This window comes from Heptranchias perlo, chromosome 7, assembly GCF_035084215.1.
Source record: "Heptranchias perlo isolate sHepPer1 chromosome 7, sHepPer1.hap1, whole genome shotgun sequence".
Taxonomy (NCBI): Eukaryota; Metazoa; Chordata; class Chondrichthyes; order Hexanchiformes; family Hexanchidae; genus Heptranchias; species Heptranchias perlo.
Window position 1 is genome coordinate 64288311 of NC_090331.1, and position 19336 is coordinate 64307646.

General features: G+C 42.3%; 1 protein-coding gene across 2 annotated transcripts in view; it reads left to right on the top strand.

Annotated features, from left to right (window-relative positions):
- LOC137323794 (inositol polyphosphate 1-phosphatase-like) overlaps positions 1-19008 on the top strand; it is a 139195-nt gene extending 120187 nt beyond the window's left edge. For both annotated transcript variants that reach the window (XM_067987735.1, XM_067987734.1), the window contains 2 exons: positions 8327-8501; positions 15863-19008. In XM_067987735.1, coding sequence (XP_067843836.1) covers positions 8327-8501; positions 15863-16412 — 725 coding nt within the window. In that variant the 3' untranslated portion in view covers positions 16413-19008. The remainder of the gene's footprint in view (positions 1-8326; positions 8502-15862) is intronic.
- The last annotated feature ends 328 nt before the right edge of the window (positions 19009-19336 follow it).

Below are 19336 nucleotides of genomic sequence, written 5' to 3' on the forward strand. Positions count from 1 at the left end.
TTGGTTTTTTTCTGTCCTGAGTTTAGGGAGAACTGAAGCTTGGCATGTCCATGAGAGAAAGGATAGCAATTTTCTAAAATGTGCATATGATATTGCAGTGTAATAATAAAATGCCAAAAACTATGGGTGGCTGCTCTGGCTGGTGGCAGGGTAGGCATATTGTCTCACTAAAAAATGTGAGCTCAGCTTTAACCCTGCTAGTAAAAACGTTTCAAGTTGGAAACATGACAGTGGCTGACATTATTATGTCAAATAAATGGAATGCATGTATCTTCTTTCAAAGTTTAGCTGATTTTCAAGTTGCAAAATTTAAGTTGCAATACATAAAAAAAACTGATATGGTAAAAATATGAGATACTCTAAGCTGAGCCATTAAATTACACAAGAGGAATGCACAATAATTACTTGAAGTACACAGTATACTGGCCATAGAATGTTTTCAGTGCATAATGGTTGATACAGTTCCTCCCCCTTTCACTGGTAGGTTTGGTTTTAATTTTCAACAGTTTACAAAAGAACCTTTAATAACTGCCTCTACGCCTCTCTAACCACTACAGGAACCTGTATGTACATGTAAATGTCAAACACAACCAGCTTGGTATATCTCATACTTTAACGATTGTGGGTTTTTTTTGTTTTTCAACTTAAATTTTTGCAACTTGGAAATCAGCTGAACTTTGAAAAAGAAAATACATGCCTTCCATGCACTGCATTTATTCCACCTCTTTGACCAAGATTTTAGTGACCTTCTTCTTTGGCTCAGTGTTTATTTTTGCCTTGATTACGCCTTTGTGAAGCACCTTTGGACATTTTTCAACATTAAAGGTGCTATATAAATGCAAGTTGTTGTTCTATCAACAACCCCTCTCCCCACCCAGAAATTGCTTATTCATGTTGGTGCTGCAGTATGTTGGCCTTTGTTTCCCCATCCTTTGATTTCTACCATATATACCACCCTAGTCTGGCTCGTGATGTGTTTGCTGTCCATACTCCAGCCAATACAGCTCCAAAGCAGATTCACTCCTAATAGACATCATGGGCGTAACTTTGACTTTGGTGATAGTGTAAAACGGGCGAGATAGATTCAGCTGCCCGTTACACATCCCTCCCGATTTTCATTTTCATTGAAGCCTCTTACTCACCGCAGCTCGTCTGGCGAAGCATGTTTGAAGATCGGGCCACCGCAACGTTAGCAGCGGCCCTCAGGTAAGTGAGGAAGGGAGCGCGACTGGGCTGGGAGATAGCGGTGGACAGGGGAATGGGGCATGTTGGCCGAAGTGAGGGGGAGGGGAGATCAGTAGCTGGTGGGCGGGGTGAAATTGGTAGCCAGCCACATTCTTTTAATGGTCGGGCGGATCACTGTGAGGTCACTTGTAGGCCTGGTTTTCCCGTGTGCTGCTGGTGTTAGCTGCCTCAGGGCAAACCAATCTTGCAGTGGGGGCCTGAAGCAGGCTTTGGACCCCTTATTTGCATATGCAAAGGGCCTGTCACCTGTTTCAGGCGTGTGCCCTGCACGGCGATTTTTTTGGCCTTTACCGATATGGCAGGTGGCACACTACTGGCTCATAATGAGCATGCGTTTCCTGCCCGCCACATTGGAGGCTTGGAGGTTCAGTGCCAAAAAATTGGCGCTGTGCAGCTGAATTTCTAGGCCCATTTTTCAAAGCTGTGTGTTTCTGTGATTTCAAAGTAAAGTATGTATTTCTCCTGCTTTTCTTCACACAGAGAATTATTTATTATTCAAGAACGATGTACTGTTTAAATTAGTGAGTGGCTGATATGTTGTGATAAATATTAGCCTTCAAGTGCATGGTACGAGTTCTAATTTTGTACATGTGGGTTTTATATCAACTTGATTATACACAAGCAGCTTTATTCAGCACTGAACAGAAAGTAAAATATAGTAAAGGCTGTTTCAATACTGATCTCATCAGACCAATTATTATAGTATTTTATCTAGGGCAAAGGTACTATTTAAAAAAAAAGACATTTACATTTAAAAGCCTCTTCCTGTGAGCGGTCTGTGAACAGCAACATTACCTAAACCAACTAACCAAGCACTTCCTTCAAAATAAGGTTGGCTTTACTGTCTTATCTGACAGTCAATTTATTAAAGGCTTTACTTTCAATAAAACTAAATGCCTTGGAATCTGATCACACAAATAATTAGCTAATTTTATTGTTTTATTGCATAAAATTGCAATTTTTTTTACCTTGTAATTTGTGTGTTTATATGTAAGAACACATATTAATCTATTCATTTAAAAAATGTATGTCATATTATAACACCACAATTTTCCTGAATTTTCTCTAAATTTAACTGTAATTATACTTGGAGAAATTATGTTTGCGTTAAGGGCAAGAATTTAACTTTATATTTCTTATCTACATATTTTCTAAACCTGAAGCAGATATTAATTTTTTCCCCATTTTTTTTTAAAGTGTATCCCTTATCGCTGTGAGAAGTAGCTCATATCTGGCCCTTATCACTATGGTTTAGTCCATACTCCCCGACATATTCAGCCTTGGAATGGCTTGAATGATAAACATTCTGACTACTATTGGCAGCCTACCACAGGAGTTCAAAGCAAGTCTCCCTTCTCATTAGATTTAAACTAAGATAGCTTTGGTGCAGACTGTGTGACTGGCTCATCAATGATTATCATGTGGTGCAGCTGTTCCTTTGTCTTAAAACATTGTATTGAAAATAGACTCTACTGGGTGTTTCAGATAAACACTGTTCCAAATTTAGAATCCAATACTCTCCCATATGTAGACAATTATTAATTATCGTAGGAGCAATTTCTAGGATCTAACTTCTGAGTTTAGAAGACATCAGAAGTCAGAGCAGCAAAATTCAAAACATTTAAAACCATTATCACAATCCAGAAATTAGTTTAATGCCTTAAACTCACTCCAGGATGATGCTATTTGTTTTATAATACTTATACTTAAAAGTTTACAGGGTGGTTTTGTACAATTTTGAGCCTTTTGCTCTTAGAAAAGCTGTCTTTGATCCTTGACAACAGTAACACTGAAGCAATAATAGTTCTCACATTGATTTGTAACTTTTATTGAGAAATGATAATATGCAGCTATTAGCAGAGAATTGTTCAGTTCTCCAGTTTTCATTCAGACAACGAGAACCAGCTTTGAAGTTGTGGTTTTATTTTCATAGGGACTTCTATTCTATTACATTAAAACCTATAATTATAATGGTGCATTAAGATTAAATTTTCCACTAGTTTAGACTGCTGACTTCCAAGTGGCAACTTCATTTAAATATTATAATTAAATTTAAATGCCTTATAATGAAGGCATGTGCAATTTCCTGAGTTTCAAGCCAGGATGTAATTAATATACCTTCATCAAGCCCTTATAAAATGAGTGTTAATAGGTTACCAGGTTCTCTCCTGAAAGTAGTGAAAATTTAAAGTTGCATTCACGTTTTTGGATTTACAGTTTTTGAACCTGCAGTCTAGGCCTATTGTTGGTAGGGCTTTTTTGCTCTGTTTTTGGCTTCATTTTGTCAGGTTACATTTTGTGCCAAGGGTTTTGGCAGCAATTTCTTTGTGCCATTTAAACTGACAGCATTGTCTCCAGTGGGAATCCCTCTGTAATTGTATTGCTTGAGAAAAAAGTGGAGGAACAAAGGAAGAATGCCCGAGACTGTACCAGAGCCAGTTGTTACCCTCCAACTTGCAGCTGTCGACAAAGGCACACTTACTTGGATTTGTCTGAGGAACTGTGTTGTTAAAGGCTGTGTTTCATAAGGAGATGCCAATGACAATCTCACCACCAACCCTCCTGAGATAAACAGAGAATTCTCAAACTCCTACATTTCACTCTACTCCTCTGAAGTTCCAGGCCACACTCAAAGAAACGTCACAATACAACACCATCCAGGACAAAGTAGCCCGCTTGATTGGCACCCCATCCACCACCCTAAACATTCACTTCCTTCACCACCGCCGCACAGTTGCTGCAGTGTGTACCATCCACAGGATGCACTGCAGCAACTTGCCAAGGCTTCTTCGACAGCACCTCCCAAACCCGTGACCTCTCGAAGGACCTAGAAGGACAAGAGCAGCAGGTACATGGGAACAACACCACCTGCACGTTCCCCTCCAAGTCACACACCATCCCGACTTGGAAATATATCGCCGTTCCTTCATCGTCGCGGGGTCAAAATCCTGGAACTCCCTTCCTAACAGCACTGTGGGAGAACCTTCACCACACGGACTGCAGTGGTTCAAGAAGGCGACTCACCACCACTTTCTCAAGGGCAATTAGGGATGGGCAATAAATGCTGGCCTTGCCAGCGACGCCACATCCCATGAACGAATTTTTAAAAATACCGATGCAAGCCCAATGCCCCAATCTTGTCCAGTGAGCTGTAGGTAGTGGTAACCTGCAGTCTAGGCCTGTTGTTGGTAGGGCTTTTTTGCTGTGTTTTTGGCTTCATTTTGTCAAGTTACATTTTGTGCCGAGGGTTTTGGCAGCAATTTTTTTTGTGCCATTTAAACTGACAGCATTGTCTCCAGTGGGAATCCCTCTGTAATTGTATTGCTTAAGAAAAACGTGGAGGAACAAAGGAAGAATGCCCGAGACTGTACCAGAGCCAGTTGTTACCCTCCAACTTGCAGCTATCGACAAAGGCACACTTACTTGGATTTGTCTGAGGAACTGTGTCGTTAAAGGCTGTGTTTCATAAGGAGATGCCAATGACAATCTCACCACCAACCTTCCTGAGATAAACAGAGAATTCTCAAACTCCTACATTTCACTCTACTCCTCTGAAGTTCCAGGCCACACTCAAAGAAACGTCACAATACCGATGCAAGCCCAATGCCCCAGTCTCGTCCAGTGAGCTGTTGGTAGTGGTAAGAAGCCTTCACTCAGCTTAAGGGCCTGAAAGCTACTCAGCTGAGTTTTATAAGGATCTACCCTCAGAGCTTACTTCTCCCTACTCCTACAATATGTGCTGGAGACAAAGATCCTCTCAGATAGCGTCAAGGTTGCCACAATCACGTTAATGCATTGAAAAAAAGGCAAGGATCTCATCCAGTGCTTGTGAAACAAGCCGGACCCTCCACAATGCTGACTGTACAATATTGGCCAAGATCCTTACCTGCAGATGAGATGCAGTCATTTTGTTGCTGGTCCACACAGACCAAATACACTCGATACTGGACTGGCTCTCACAGTACAATATGGTGCACAGTTGTAATAACACTGGTTCGGTGGCCCTGGTGCTCTCCTTCGATGCAGAAAAAGCATTCAACCAGGTGGAGTGGAAATTGCACTTCACAACACTCAAACCTTCAGTGTACTCACAAGTTACATGAACAATGGAATGTGAGTGCAGTATTTTAATCCACTTCCTGAAGGTATCACCTCAGCTCCCCTACATTCCCATTGCACTGAGGGACCATACAGGGAAGTGCTTTATGTCCCCGTCTCTTTGCCCTAACTGTAGAAACCCCACGGAGTACAGACAGAAGGAACTGAACATCATAATATCCTTCTAGGCTGATGACACTACTATACATGACCAACCCAACCATCTCACTACCCTGCATCTTTCAAAACATCAGAGAATTTGGGATGCCTCCAGTTACAAACTCAACTGCTCTAAAACAAATGGCATGTCCTTCACACAAGATGCCCCTACACAAACGCAGGAGACTTACCTCTCTTCATGGTCAACCTCTGGCTTTAAAAAACTTGGTATATGTGTTGCATTGAAACTCACCACCATGTACAAAAGGCACTTACCTCTTCCCCCCACTATTAACCCTCTGTGCAATCTGATGCAACAGGAACCTCCTGGGAGACTCACCGCAGGTGGATTGAGAGCCTGGCTTGTGAACGGGATGACCAGACTAGGCCACCTCCTCCATGAAGTCCAGATCATGGCTTTCCACTAGTTAGCTGATATATTTCACCTCCCCTGTCAGTGACTTAATGGTAGCGCGTTTGCCCCTGAGTCAAAGAGTGATGAGTTTAAGCCGTATTCCAAAACTTGAGCATATAAGTTAGGCTGTCACTTCAGTGCAATACCGAGGGAATGCTGCATTATCAGTAGTGCCATCTTTTGGATGAGATGTTAAACTGAGGTCCCATCTGCCAGTGGGAACATTCGTCACTCAGCCACAACACCAAAACAGATTAACTGGTCATTCATATCATTGCTGTTTGTGGAGCTCACTCTGCACAAATTGGCTGTTACACTTCTTTGCAAAACAATACTGACTACACTTCAAAAAAAGTGAATGATGTTGCCATGCGTAGATGAGGAAGAAGAAGGGGCCAAGGATAAATTTTTTGGGGGACTCCAGAGATAACAGTGCGGGAAGATAAGCCATTGCTGGCGATACTCTGGCTACGACTGGATAGTTAAGAGTGGAACCAAGTGAGGGCGTCCCACTGAACTGGACAATAAAGGACAAGGGTTAGATGAGTATGGTGTGGGCCTGATATTGCTTGATGTGGTCCAGTCAGATATGCTGATGGATGGTTGAACCAGTTGTGCACAGATACACTCTCAAGTCTGCACCTTTTGGACTTGAGGGAGCGGAAATGGGGACCATACCAGAGGAAACAATCAGGGTGTGAGAGAGTAAGGGTTTTACTGAAGGCAAGAGCATCATAGGTGGAGATGAGGGAGTGGTTGAGCATATCGACAGCTATAGAAGTATTGCGGCGAATAGAGGGCCAGTGGCTTGAAAGTGCCGTTGTAAGTAACATGGGGATAATTTTTTCAAGGCGGATGAAGGAAGGAAATGGGGTTGGAAGGGGGCAGGGAGATTTGGGTGGTGAAGGGTACAGGGAAATGTTCGGAGATGGCCTTGTCTGTGATCGAGACAATGGATGTAGAAAGGCTGTGTAAGATGGCAAGGTTGAGAGTGGTTGTGAATATGCGTTGGAGAGTTCATTTGGAGGTAGTATGGCACGGGGAAAGCTAACTAGGAGAATTTTGTTAAATAGCACAAAGTATGCAAATTAAGAGAGCTAAAAAGCAAGCGGATACATGCTTGTGGCACAACCATTTCCTCGCCTGGTAGCACTGATGTAGATACTCTCAGCAGACCCTCAATGTTCTAGTTATCATTAAGTTTACTTTAATTCTTTTTTAAACTATTGATAACCTTCTGATTTATTTCCAATTCCTGTTCCATCTGTTTTTTTTAAATTTTGTCTGTGGTATGTCATACAGCTGTTAAATGTTCTAACTAAAAGCTGACAGTAGCAAATCCAGTCTTGTACTTCCTGGAGTGCAGTTTATTCAAACCTAACTGTAGATTTTCACCAGTGAATGTTTTAATTGAGATACAAATACTGATTATATTGATCATCACTGACCCTTTGTTTCTAGGCACATATTTAGGTCTTTGTGAAACTCAATTTACAATAAAACTTCAGATACAAAATTGTTAGCCCAGCAGTATAAGTGGTAACTGACCAGACGGTATCTGTGGCAGATTGTTTGTTTGAATTCTGGCCTCAGCTGACATTTGAACTCTGCTATTCCTAATGGGCAACTTTGCTGGTATTCAGCTGAGCTGTCAGATGGAGTGTGTCATAGCATGAGAGCATCCCGGCTTGAGAAAAGGAAAATTCAGTCCAGGAACCCGCTGAGCACATCTCTGCTTAGACTATATGATGTGTAGATGACATTGATCATGGAAAAGTCCTTGGCTTAAATAGTCCCACTGTCAAAATCCAAAGGAGGATAGCATACATCTTGAAGGCAACAGAAACAGAAAGATAAATTACAAAAATCAAATAAAATGTGCATATTTTTAGCAATTATTTTCATCTGTTTTTATTTGTGTTTCTCCCCACTCCTTCAGTCTTCCTGTAATATAGATTATTCTCTGAATGATACAATGATACAGGGCTGCAATTAAAGGCCTGGAGTCAACCAACCTTTACATTCCCCTCCCTATCAGTGTGGAAGTGCTTAACCTGACATAAAGGAATTCTCCAGGTATGAAATCATGATTGTGAACCTGCCACTCCATGACCAAGAGCAAAAAGGCATTCAACCTCATAAGAAAGCATGGAATGAGAAACAGCCATTCAATCCAAGTACAATCAATTCCTGTCATCCTGCCTGAAAGAAAATTCTGTGTAAATACTTCTCATAAAGAGCAAATTTTTAAGAACAAAACATTAGTTGTTAAATACTGTACCTCATAATTTCCTTATACAGTAGACCAACTTTCACTGTCTTGCAATGAAATTGAGTCAGTTTTACTTTCCAGTATGTGTAAAGATAAAGTTTCTTGTTTCTTTTATACAAATGTTCTTGTCTCTTCAGACTCGACATTTCAGTACATAAAAGGATATGCTGACGAGAAGCCTAAAGATGGAATTTACTCCAAAGGTCTTCAGTGTGTAACCATTCTGATCGGAGTGTATAACAGAAGCTCTGGGTTACCCATAATGGGTGTCATCAACCAGCCATTTGTAACCCGCGACCCAGATAGTCTCAGGTAAAAAAGACAATAGATGGAGTCTGTTAACTGTGTAATGTACTGCAGTGGCATATCAACCACAAAGTCCATTATTGAGCGCAGAGCATTTGCAATATGAAACACTTGAATAAATTCTGAAGTTTACATGTGGAAAAAAAAACTTCCATGCTTTTGCTGCTTATCAAATGATGACGGAAAGATTGAATGAATGTGCTTTTTTCAGTTTTTAATTAAATTGACAAGCGATACGGGGGTAATTTTAACCTAAACTGCTCGTCAGGAAACTGACATGTTCAGACTGGCCGCCCGTTTTACTTTCCATTAACTTCAAATCGGGCTGGATGCAAAACGGGCAGCCAATCTGATCATGTCAGTTTCCCGCCGATCAGGTTAGGTTAAAATTCCCCCCTTAGGACAGAAATTTAACTTTGAAAAATGGGAGGGTTGGGGACGGGGGGCATTGAAAATCGCATCAATTTCAGACCCACCTCCAACCCGCCCATTTCTGGTTTTCACCGGGGTGGGACGAAGGGCGGGCAACCAACACCCTCCCAGGAGGCGGGTTGGGATTAAAACCTTTCAAGGAGCAAGGAGGCTGCGTTTTCAAAGGTTTCTCGATTTAAACCCCTGGGGGCCGGGATTCCTGGGCCTTCGCCTTCACGCCATGCGAAAGGAGGTGAGAAGGCCCAAAACTGCAGATAAGTGCCTTTCTGGCTCTGCCTGTGGGCCCGGAGGAGTAGGATTACTTCCCCCAGGCCCAACAAGCCTACCTGGAATGAGCCCCCCCCACCCCCCGGCAACGATCGCGGACCCACCCCAATCTCCGATCCCCCACCCCCCCCCAACGATCGCAGACGCCCGCCAGGCCCCCCTTCCATACAATCAAAGACTTACCTGAAGACTTACCTAGTCACGTCCTCGCCCTTGCTGTGCTCCTGTCTGACTGAGACCAGCCTGTCAATCAGGCCGGCCGGTCGGACAGCAAACTGACAAAACAAAATAAAAGACATCCTTACTGTAAAATCATAAGGACGTGCGGGAAACCCGTACCTCCAGTTTTCCCATCCACGATTCGAACCCCTCTCCCCCTTCCCAGCTCTGGGTTAAAATTACCCCCTTAGAGTCTGAAGGCCGCAGCACCAGATACTCAAATGATCTTGTCCTTCACTGCCAGGTCTGGCTTGTCCACATCAATCATTACTGTGCTTCTCTCTCCATGGCTAAATCCAGGATCATCCTGGAGAGTAAGGAAAATCCACTGTTCCTTTATACCTCCTTCAATCCCATTCTTTCACCCACCCCCCACCCCCACTCTCACCAAATGTGAGGAGATGAATCTCATTTCTAAGATTGAGACCATCAGTAACCACTGTTACCTCAGCCACAACCAGTCCCTCCCTTGCCCTGACAACCCACCACCCCTCCCCCTCCTCACTGACCTATTAAATTTAAGATCCTCATCCGTATCTACAAATTACTCCAAGACTTCGCTCCATCTGACCGCCGCCTCTTTCAGCCTAATGTCCTCTTTTGTGCCTTCTAATCCTTTGATTCTGGTTTCTATACATCTCCCCTTCCCTTCAGTCCACCATTCATTGGAGATCCTTCCACTGCCTCAGCCTTACACTCTTGAACATCCTCCCGAAATCCTTCCATCTCTCTAGTTCTCAATCTGCCTTTAAAAGCCTCCTTAAATATGTTAGCTCCATTTTAAGTAGAAAAAAAAACTTATTAAAAAGTAGGCAAATGGAGACAATGTGGAACATTCAGTGGTAAAGTTTAGTAATGAGAACAAAATGAAATTCTCAGAAGAAGTATTGAGCAATCCATGAAATGTATAATACTTAAGAGGTGTATGTGACAGAATAATCCAAATTCAACACACGATGCTAGCCTGTTCTGTGGACCTAAGGACTGTAGATGGTGCTATTGTAAAATAATTAGGCTTTGTCTACTGCATAACCCATCTTTATAGGCTAACTGAGCAGTCATAATAACTGACTCCAACAACAGTGGCACCTACATCAGGAGGTCAGTGCTAAGTACAACAGTCTGCATTTCCTTCATGTTATTTTTAGCATGTTGGACATCTGACTCCGTTGCTGCCCCTAAAGCTTAAACTACACGAGAACAAGAAGAGTATTGGGACCTAATCCTTAAGTTAGGCTGTCAACAACATGCACATGCTCATACACACCTCCCCCCCACACACACGCACTTTCACGTTATTCGTAATAGACCAAGTGTGTTTCTCAAATCAACTCTAAAATTTAACCCATACCAAAGTGGTGTTTTTTGGGTGAGTAACATCACAATATTTAAAACATTTTCTTGATTTTTTCTCCCTCCCCCGAAGCATCTGCCCACCCAAGATGATGGGTGGAGAACCGTACCCTGGCCTCTGTCGAATCCTGCTGTACAATGACAATACCAGTTATTGCATGGGAGAGTCATAGGATGACTCAATTCTGACTCTCCCTCCACCTCTGAGGGCACTCTTCCACTTCTGAACCCAGGGATAGGTAATTGTACCAAGGAAGTGGGAATCAAACGAAATGATCTCGATCATGACAACAAAAGTCCAGGTCAAGACATGATTATGTACTGAGCTCCTGAGTACTTAAATGTAGGGACTATATTGTGAGATCTTATAGCTGCATAAACAAAATAAAAAATGCTTCATGCTTCTTAAAATATTTGAAATTTGATTTTATGATGGTTACTTTCAAATCCCATATGTAATACTGTTGTAAATAGGCAGTTTTGTTTACTTTATGACTTAAAAATATCAAAGAGTTATGAAAATCTGGAGAGGAGTTACTAGTTCTTCAAAGTATTCCTTCAATTTGAACAAAAAAAAAATAGCCTCGATATTCACACCCCCCACCTCACGACGGGCGGGAGAGGGTTGGGTGGGAGGGGTTAAGAAACTTTAAGCAGGTAACGCGTCCCCAGCCCGCCGCGTAAATGCTCATTGCCATTTTTGCGGCGGTGGGTTTTGAGCCGTGCTCCAAGGTGGGTCACTTCATTAACATATTTAAATCCGGCAATTGGGAGCCTGATTTATATTTAGCAGTTGCTGGCCGGGTTTCCCATGGCTCGGGAAACTCGGCAGTGAAATGGAGGAGGCAGCTGCAGGCTCAAGAAGGTAAGTGCCTTTTACAGCCAGGAGGAAGAGGAGTGCTCCCTCTGTCCCTTCAAGGAAACCTTCGTCCTCCCCTCTGCTGATCGCGGCCACTCTCTCCCCCCCGCCGCGATCGGCGACCTCCTCCCTCTCCACGCCCGATCAGTGGCTCCCTCCCTCCCGCAATCGACGACTCCCAAGCCCCGATCTCTCCCTCCTTCCCGATTGCCGCTCTCTTCCCTCCCCCCCCCCCCCCCCCAACCAAGCCCCAATCTCTCGCACCGTCCCTCCCGATTGCTGGGGCCGTCTCCATGGGTCCTGGTTTTCCTGCCCGGCAGCTGGCCAGACGGGCAATTTGGCTGGCTGCCGGGCGGGAATCAGAAGAAAAAAATTATAATTTAACTGGAGGACCTCCGAGTCCCCGACCTTGATGGGTTTTCCCTCCTTGGTCTCCATCCTCAGTGGGTCGTTCTGGTGACATGACCAACAGAGGTCCCAATGCGTCTGGAACAATTAAATAAATAGCAGATGGATTTTAACGTAGATATAAATGATTTGCATTGACTGCTAGGTGGTGAGCCCAGTTCTGGTGGAATAATCTACAAGTAGCTCCCTTCTATAGAACCACAAAAATGTGAGGAATAATTTAATGCAAATAATGTGGTAATGCATATTGGAACAGAAAACACAAAACATCTATATACAATGAAGGGATCTCAATTCGTAGAGGTAGAAAAGGAAGAGGATTAGATGTAATTACTGACAGTTCATTGAAAGTATCCAATCAATGTGAAGTTGTCATTACCCAAGCTAATCAAAGCCTGGAGCTGCAACTCAAGAGCAATCGACTATAATTCAAAACAAATTATTGCAATCTTGTATAGGTCATTAGTGAAGCCAAATTTGGAATATTATGTATTTTATCTTCAAAAGGACATTGTAAAGGATTCAGAGAAGAGTGTCAAGGGTATGGGACTTGGGGCTTTAAATAATGAAGAAAAAGTCACAGACTTAAACTTATTTTTAGTTTAAAAAAGATAAAGATGGGATGCAATCAAAGGGGGTGAAATTGGTCTTTGACGGTAGCACAAAACAGGCGATAACGAAATGGCAGCCCAATTCTCTTTTCTGTAGAATAGAATATTGGGCGGGGCGTAAAACAGGCTGCCGATTTGTTATTGTCTGTCTGTGCTACTGCCAAAGACCAATTTCACCCCCTAAATCTTTAAAATACTGGGAGGAATGAAGAATGTAGATGGAAGCAGATTATTTAATTTGCACTGAGTGCAGAACTGGAGATTATGAGTACCATATTAACATGCCTTAGGCAAGATGAAATTAGAATTTTGTTTTTTTCTGCACAGGATAATGGATATGCGAAATAGACAGCATCAAACACTGAGCCTGTACAACATAGTCTTTAATTATCCAGTGGGAAGGCTGTTCAGAAAGTGCCTGCCTTACACAACAAGAGACAGTTTGCAGCACAGTTTCTATTAAGAAAACTCTACACAATGTTAACTCCTCACAATGCATTTTTAAGGTCTTACTTTCTTCTCCTGTGACCTCCCTGTATCACTACCTGTATGGCTCTAAGGACAGACTGGTGATCTACTCCCAGGCTCCTTGCTAATGTTACTGTATGCAGATGCTAGGAGATATATGAGCTGCCTAGATGGATTTTCCTTTAGATTTAGTCTCCCTTCCTGTTAGGGTCAGGCCTTTATCCATAAATATAGATTTTCCAAGTTTTCACTCACAACAAGATATCTGATCTATTCGATGCTCCTCAAGTCCAAGGGGTGCAGTTTTGAGCGTAACTGGTGCCCAACTGGTTTAGCCATCCATCAACGGTCTGGCTGGACCACATCATGTGCTATCAGGCCACACTCTGCTCTGACAAGGCCATCCACTACTCCAGGATCATCCTGGAATGCAAAGATAACTCTGGTTTCTTTTCTCCACTGCCAACCGCCTCCTTAACCCCTGCCCCCTCCACCTTTGCCTTCAACAGCAAGTGCGAGCAGCTCATGGACTTTTTTGTCACGAAGATTGCAACCATCCATTCATCTGCCTCTGCTGCTTTCCCCCATTCCACATGCCACTGTAGCCCTGAACCCACGTCTCTCTCGTTTCTCTCTCATCTCCCATCATGCCCTCTCTGAGCTCATCTTGTCCATAAAACCCACCTCTCTTGACCCCATTCCCACTAAGCTGCTGATCACTCAACTTCACTTCCTGGCCCCCTTGCTAGCTGGCATTGTAAATAGTTCACTCTCCTCAGGTACTGCCCCCTCCCTGTCAAAACCACCATCATCACCCCGCTCTCCTCAAAAATCCACACTCGAATCTATTCGGCCTTACAAACCACTGCCCCATCTTCAATTTCTCTTTCTTCTCCAAAATTCTTGAACATGTAGCCTTCCAAATCCATGCCCATCTTTCCTGCAACTCCCTGTTTGAATCTCTCCAACCAAATTTCCACTCTTGCCTCAGCACTAAAATGGCCCTAACCATTGCCACAAATGACATCATCTGTGACTGTAGTACATTATCCCTCCTTGGTCTGCTTGATGTCTTTTCAGTCTTTGACACTATCCTCCTCGAACGTCTCTCCTCTATCGTCCAGCTCATGGGCCTGCCCTTGCTTGGTTCCATTCTTACCTGTTTGATCACAGCAGCTCCAGCAACAGCTTATCTTCCCAACCCCACGTTGTTACCTCTAGAGTTCCACAAGGGTCTATCTGTTGCCCCCTCCTCTACCTCATGTACATGCTCCCCTTTGGTGACATCATCCTTAGACATGGAGACAGCATCCACATATATGCTGATGACAACCCAGCTCTATCTCTCCACCTCTTTTCACAACCTTTTCACTGCCCCTGTGTTGTCAGACTGCTTGTCCAGTCTTGCATGAGCCTTAGATTCCTCCAGCTAAATACTGAGAAGACCGAATCCATCGTCTTCTGCCCCCGCCACAAACTTCATACTCTAGCCACCGATTGTACCCCCCTCTCCAGCCATTGCCTCAGGTTGAACCAGACTGTTTGCAATCTCAGCATCCTATTCGATCCTGAGCTGTGCTTCTGACCCCATTTACTCTCTACTGCAAAGACCACCTACTTCCACCTTTGTAACATCACCCGTCTCTGCCCTACTTCAGCCCACCTGCAGCTGAAAGCCTTATCCGTACCTTGTCACATACAGATTCAACTTTTCAATGCTCTCCTGCCCAGCCTCTTTTCCTGCACTCTTTGTAAGCTGCCCAAATCCTATCCTGCACCAAAGTCTTGCTCACCGTTCACCCCTGTCATCACTAATCTGCATTGGCTCTTGGTCCCCAATGCCTCATATTTAAAATGCTCATCCATGTGTATAAATCCCTGCATGGCCTTGCCATTCCCTAACTCAGTAAGCTCCTCCAGCTCTACAAACCCCCACCCCCCCAGTAACTTTCTACTTTTCTGACTCTGGCCTCTTGAGCATTACCGCCCCCCCACCCCTCTCACCCTACCATTGGTGGCACGCTGTAAACCCTTCCACCTCTCCACATCCTTCTCCTCCTTTAAGACTCTTCTTAAAATCTACCTTTTTGACCAAGTTTTTGGGCACCCATCCTGGTATCTCCTTTTTTGGCTCGGTGTATAATTTTTGTTGATTATGCCTCTGTGAAGCAACTTGGGACGTTGTCCTAGGTTAAAGGCGTTACATAAATACAAGTTGTTGTTATTTTAAGTTCAGTAAAGGGACACCCTACCGACTGAAAAATGTTAAATATATATTTTTTGTTTGCCAAATATTATGACATCATGATGCAATTTGTGCGATTGTGCATCATTAGATTTCATAAATGTTGTGAAATCAATATTGTGTGTTACTGCAATGGAAATAATACATGTCTGGTCTCTTTCCCCACAAAAAAGTTAACATATTATACAGACTGGAATTCTTTTGCAAAATTTATATAATGTATCTGTATAGTTGCAGAAACAAATATGAAGAACATAATGTTTTCAAAACAACTGCTTCATCTAGTAATTTTGGGCAGTTATACTATTAGTTTGTTAGGCAAGAGTATTAAGGGATATGGAATCAAGGTGGTAAATGGAGTTACGATACAGATCAGCAATGATCTAATTGAATGGCGGAACAGGCTTGAGGGGCTGAATGGCCCATTCCTGTTCTTATGTACTTTTTTCATATAAGTGAGTCAAAATAACAAATCTTCATTTGATATCATTGTTTTTCTTCTCAGATGGAGAGGACAGTATTTCTGGGGGCTTTCTTATAAAGATATCAACATATGTTCACTGCAAAATCAGGATATAAATGCTACTTCTCAACCAGCTGATGTTCAGTGCGAAGATCTAAGGCAGAATGAAGACCTGCAACCTGGAGACAATGATTTATCAGCTGTCATTAGTACGAGTGAAAATGAAAGCATCAAAGAGGCAATGTCCATGCTGCGGTTGTACTATGCAGCTGGCGCTGGCTATAAGAGCCTCTGTGCTGTGCAAGGCTTTGTCAGTGTCTATCTTTTATCTGAGGACACCACTTTCAAATGGGACTGCTGTGCACCTCATGCTATATTGAGGTCCTTGGGAGGGGGTATGGTAGATTTTAGAGAGTGCCTGAAAAGAAGAAAAGATGGCAATTTGGATGAACTTCCTGAGCTGATCTATAATACACCAGTGAATGGGGCCACAGGGGTAGACAGATGGGCCAATAAGGGGGGCTTAGTAGCTTACAGGTGTCCCAAGCATTTGGATACCATTATGAACATCATTTCTAAAGTAAACCCCTGATAACAGCTACATTTTTAATTGCCTTTCTATTTAAAAGGATAGTTGAGCATTCAGTAAAGAAAGCATACTTTAGCTTGTTAAAACATATTAAAAATACAGTTCATGCCTCAGGTTTGGACTTCACATGCTTCAGTTAGCAATATAACAAAACCAAAGGAAATGCTGCATTATAGAATCAGGTGCACAGTACAAAATTTTAGAAGGGATCATATAGTTTTTGTTTAAGCAGGAATTAAGAGCACTAGCATGAAGATGAAACACCAAGACTGTAAGAAGATAACATTCAAGTATCATGCAGCCACTAACATTATAAATACTGCATTTCAGTTCTTGCAATATATATATTTTCTATGATAACATGAATTTCAGTGAATCTCAGACCCTGGGTATAAACCAGAAACTGAGCAGTGTAGAGGACTAGATATCACTTCACTATGGTATTGTGTCAGCTATAGAATTATACTGTCGATATTTTGTTTTCAAGATGATGCTCTCCTTTCACACTCAGGTCAGTAAGCTCATTATGGGCTGTATATAAACTACACCTGAAGATTCAGTCTAGTTCTGAATTAAAAAGTGCCAATTAAATGGATCAAATTAAAATGTGCCAATGTCCATTCAGATTAAAAGCTATCTGATTTCCAGCCTGAAACACCATGGCACATGGATTAAACTATGCCCTTTAATATATTGTGCTTCAGATTGGAAACATGGTATATTTTGGTCAGTTTATGCATTTCAAGTTCACTTTAGTGCAAACATGAAATAATACTTGGATTTATATAGAATGTCATCATGTTCAAATATTTCAAAGCAGTTCACATGAGGAATTAAAATGTAATCACTGTTATGTAGGCAAACGTAAGGAATCTTACAACACCAGGTTATAGTCCAACAGTTTTATTTGAAAATCACAAGCTTTCGGAGGCTTTCTCCTTCGTCAGGTGAGTGTGGGATTCCATGAAAGGTACCGCATATATAGTCAGAGAACAATGCTTGGTGATTACAGATAATCTTTCCAACTGCCCGTTGTCAAGGCAATCAAAGGAGTCGAATAGTGTTCAGACAGAGAGACATTACATACAGGACTACTGAATATACAAACGGTCAGAACCCAAAGAGAGAGAGAGAGAAACATCAGAAAGGAAGAGAAAGAGAGAGAATGACCAGTTGTATTAAAAACAGATAACTCTTTTTTCGCTGGTGGGGTTACGTGTAGTGTGACATGAACCCAAGATCCCGGTTGAGGCCGTCCTCATGGGTGCGGAAAGTTTGTGATTTTCAAATAAAACTGTTGGACTATAACCTTGTGTTGTAAGAGTCCTTACACTTGTCCACCCCAGTCCATCACCGGCATCTCCACATCATGTTATGTAGGCAAACAAGGTCCACCTTGGGGGTTGGACTCATGCTGTGCCAATTAAAACATACTTCCTACAGGTGAATAGCAATTGGGATCTGAAGGCCTGTCTGATTTTTGTTTTGTTCCTCTTTTGTCTGGAGACATAATCCAATTTCAGTGCCCCTATAACTACCCTGGCTGAGATCAGCTAACTCAGCACAGACCAGGGATTGAATCTGGGAACTTCCTGGTCTATGTAGCTCAGTACTGCACCAGTCAGTATTTTTCCACTGAGCTAAAAGGGAGATCTTTTAACTATTGCACTTTTTAAATTGTTTGCACTTGTACCTAAAGAAATTGTTGTAGGGATATCTTGATGAGATTATGCAGGATAACTGGGACAACTCCACAGGTTCAAACTTTGATCCTACGTTAGGCTTCCCAGATGAGATGCAGTTGTTGTTTTTGTATTTTCACACTCTTCCCTTGGAGAATAGTGTGAAGTAGTAAAAGGATTCGCAGAATGATTAACACACAGGCTCCAATGTAACCATCTTTATAGCAGCTGATACAGTGGTTTAGCCCAAACGGCGAGAAGGTTTTATGAGCTCCCACAATCCATACAATGAGCGTCCAGCCGCACCGTGAGACACAAGCATCCCCATTGGATGTCAAACCAGAATTCAGAGCCAGTCTGGAATCTTCTGACTCAGAGGTGGGAATACCACCACTAAGCCAAAGGCCCACTCCACATAAGATACAATGTAAACAGCAGATAAGGATGAATCAATTCAATTCAATTAAATCAAATCAAATGTATTAATTGGTGATAACAATGTGGTGCACCAGATCGAAGGGACCAAATTCTCCTCTACATTGTCTATCTACTAACCAGACTGTGCACTAGCTGTCTCCAAAAGGATTTCAATATGCACAAATCAATAGAAAAAGTGCTGACACCCTTGTTATGATCGACAATTGAGCAGTCTTATGCACTTATGTTTTACAGTGAATTTGTATTTATGGTGTATAAATGAACTGTAATCTTTACTGACAGTGAATGTTGTTGTTTTACTGAACATTGTGCAAGGAAACAGGAAAGACATGTTGTAAGACGTTCTTTCACAGGCCAAGTGGGTAAAGGAAAGCTTGTCAATTGTTTGCTGTAGCTTATATGCAACATTTATGTGAGCTTTTTGCTAAAAACATACATGTATAATGATATATTATAATTAAATAGTGATGTTACCAACATTGATGTGCAATATATGTGTAAGATACCTCTAAACTATGTAAATAAATGTGCACTGAGTGTTTGTGGGAGAAGCTGAATTATGAAATACATATATAAATTAAGGATGCTGGATGCAGTAAAGTCTGCGGACTGTCTCCTGTGTACTTAATCCTAGGCACAAGACTTTTCTCACGACTGAAGTCTTCTACGTTCTACTCTGTAGCTATTGTGTCATTTTATATTCACTAGTTCAAGTTTCTGCCCTCTCCTCCCCCACCAATTTCTTCCTCTAATCTCCTTTCCTGATTCGAGGTAGTGACTTATATTGGTTTGTTGCTTCATAGAAAC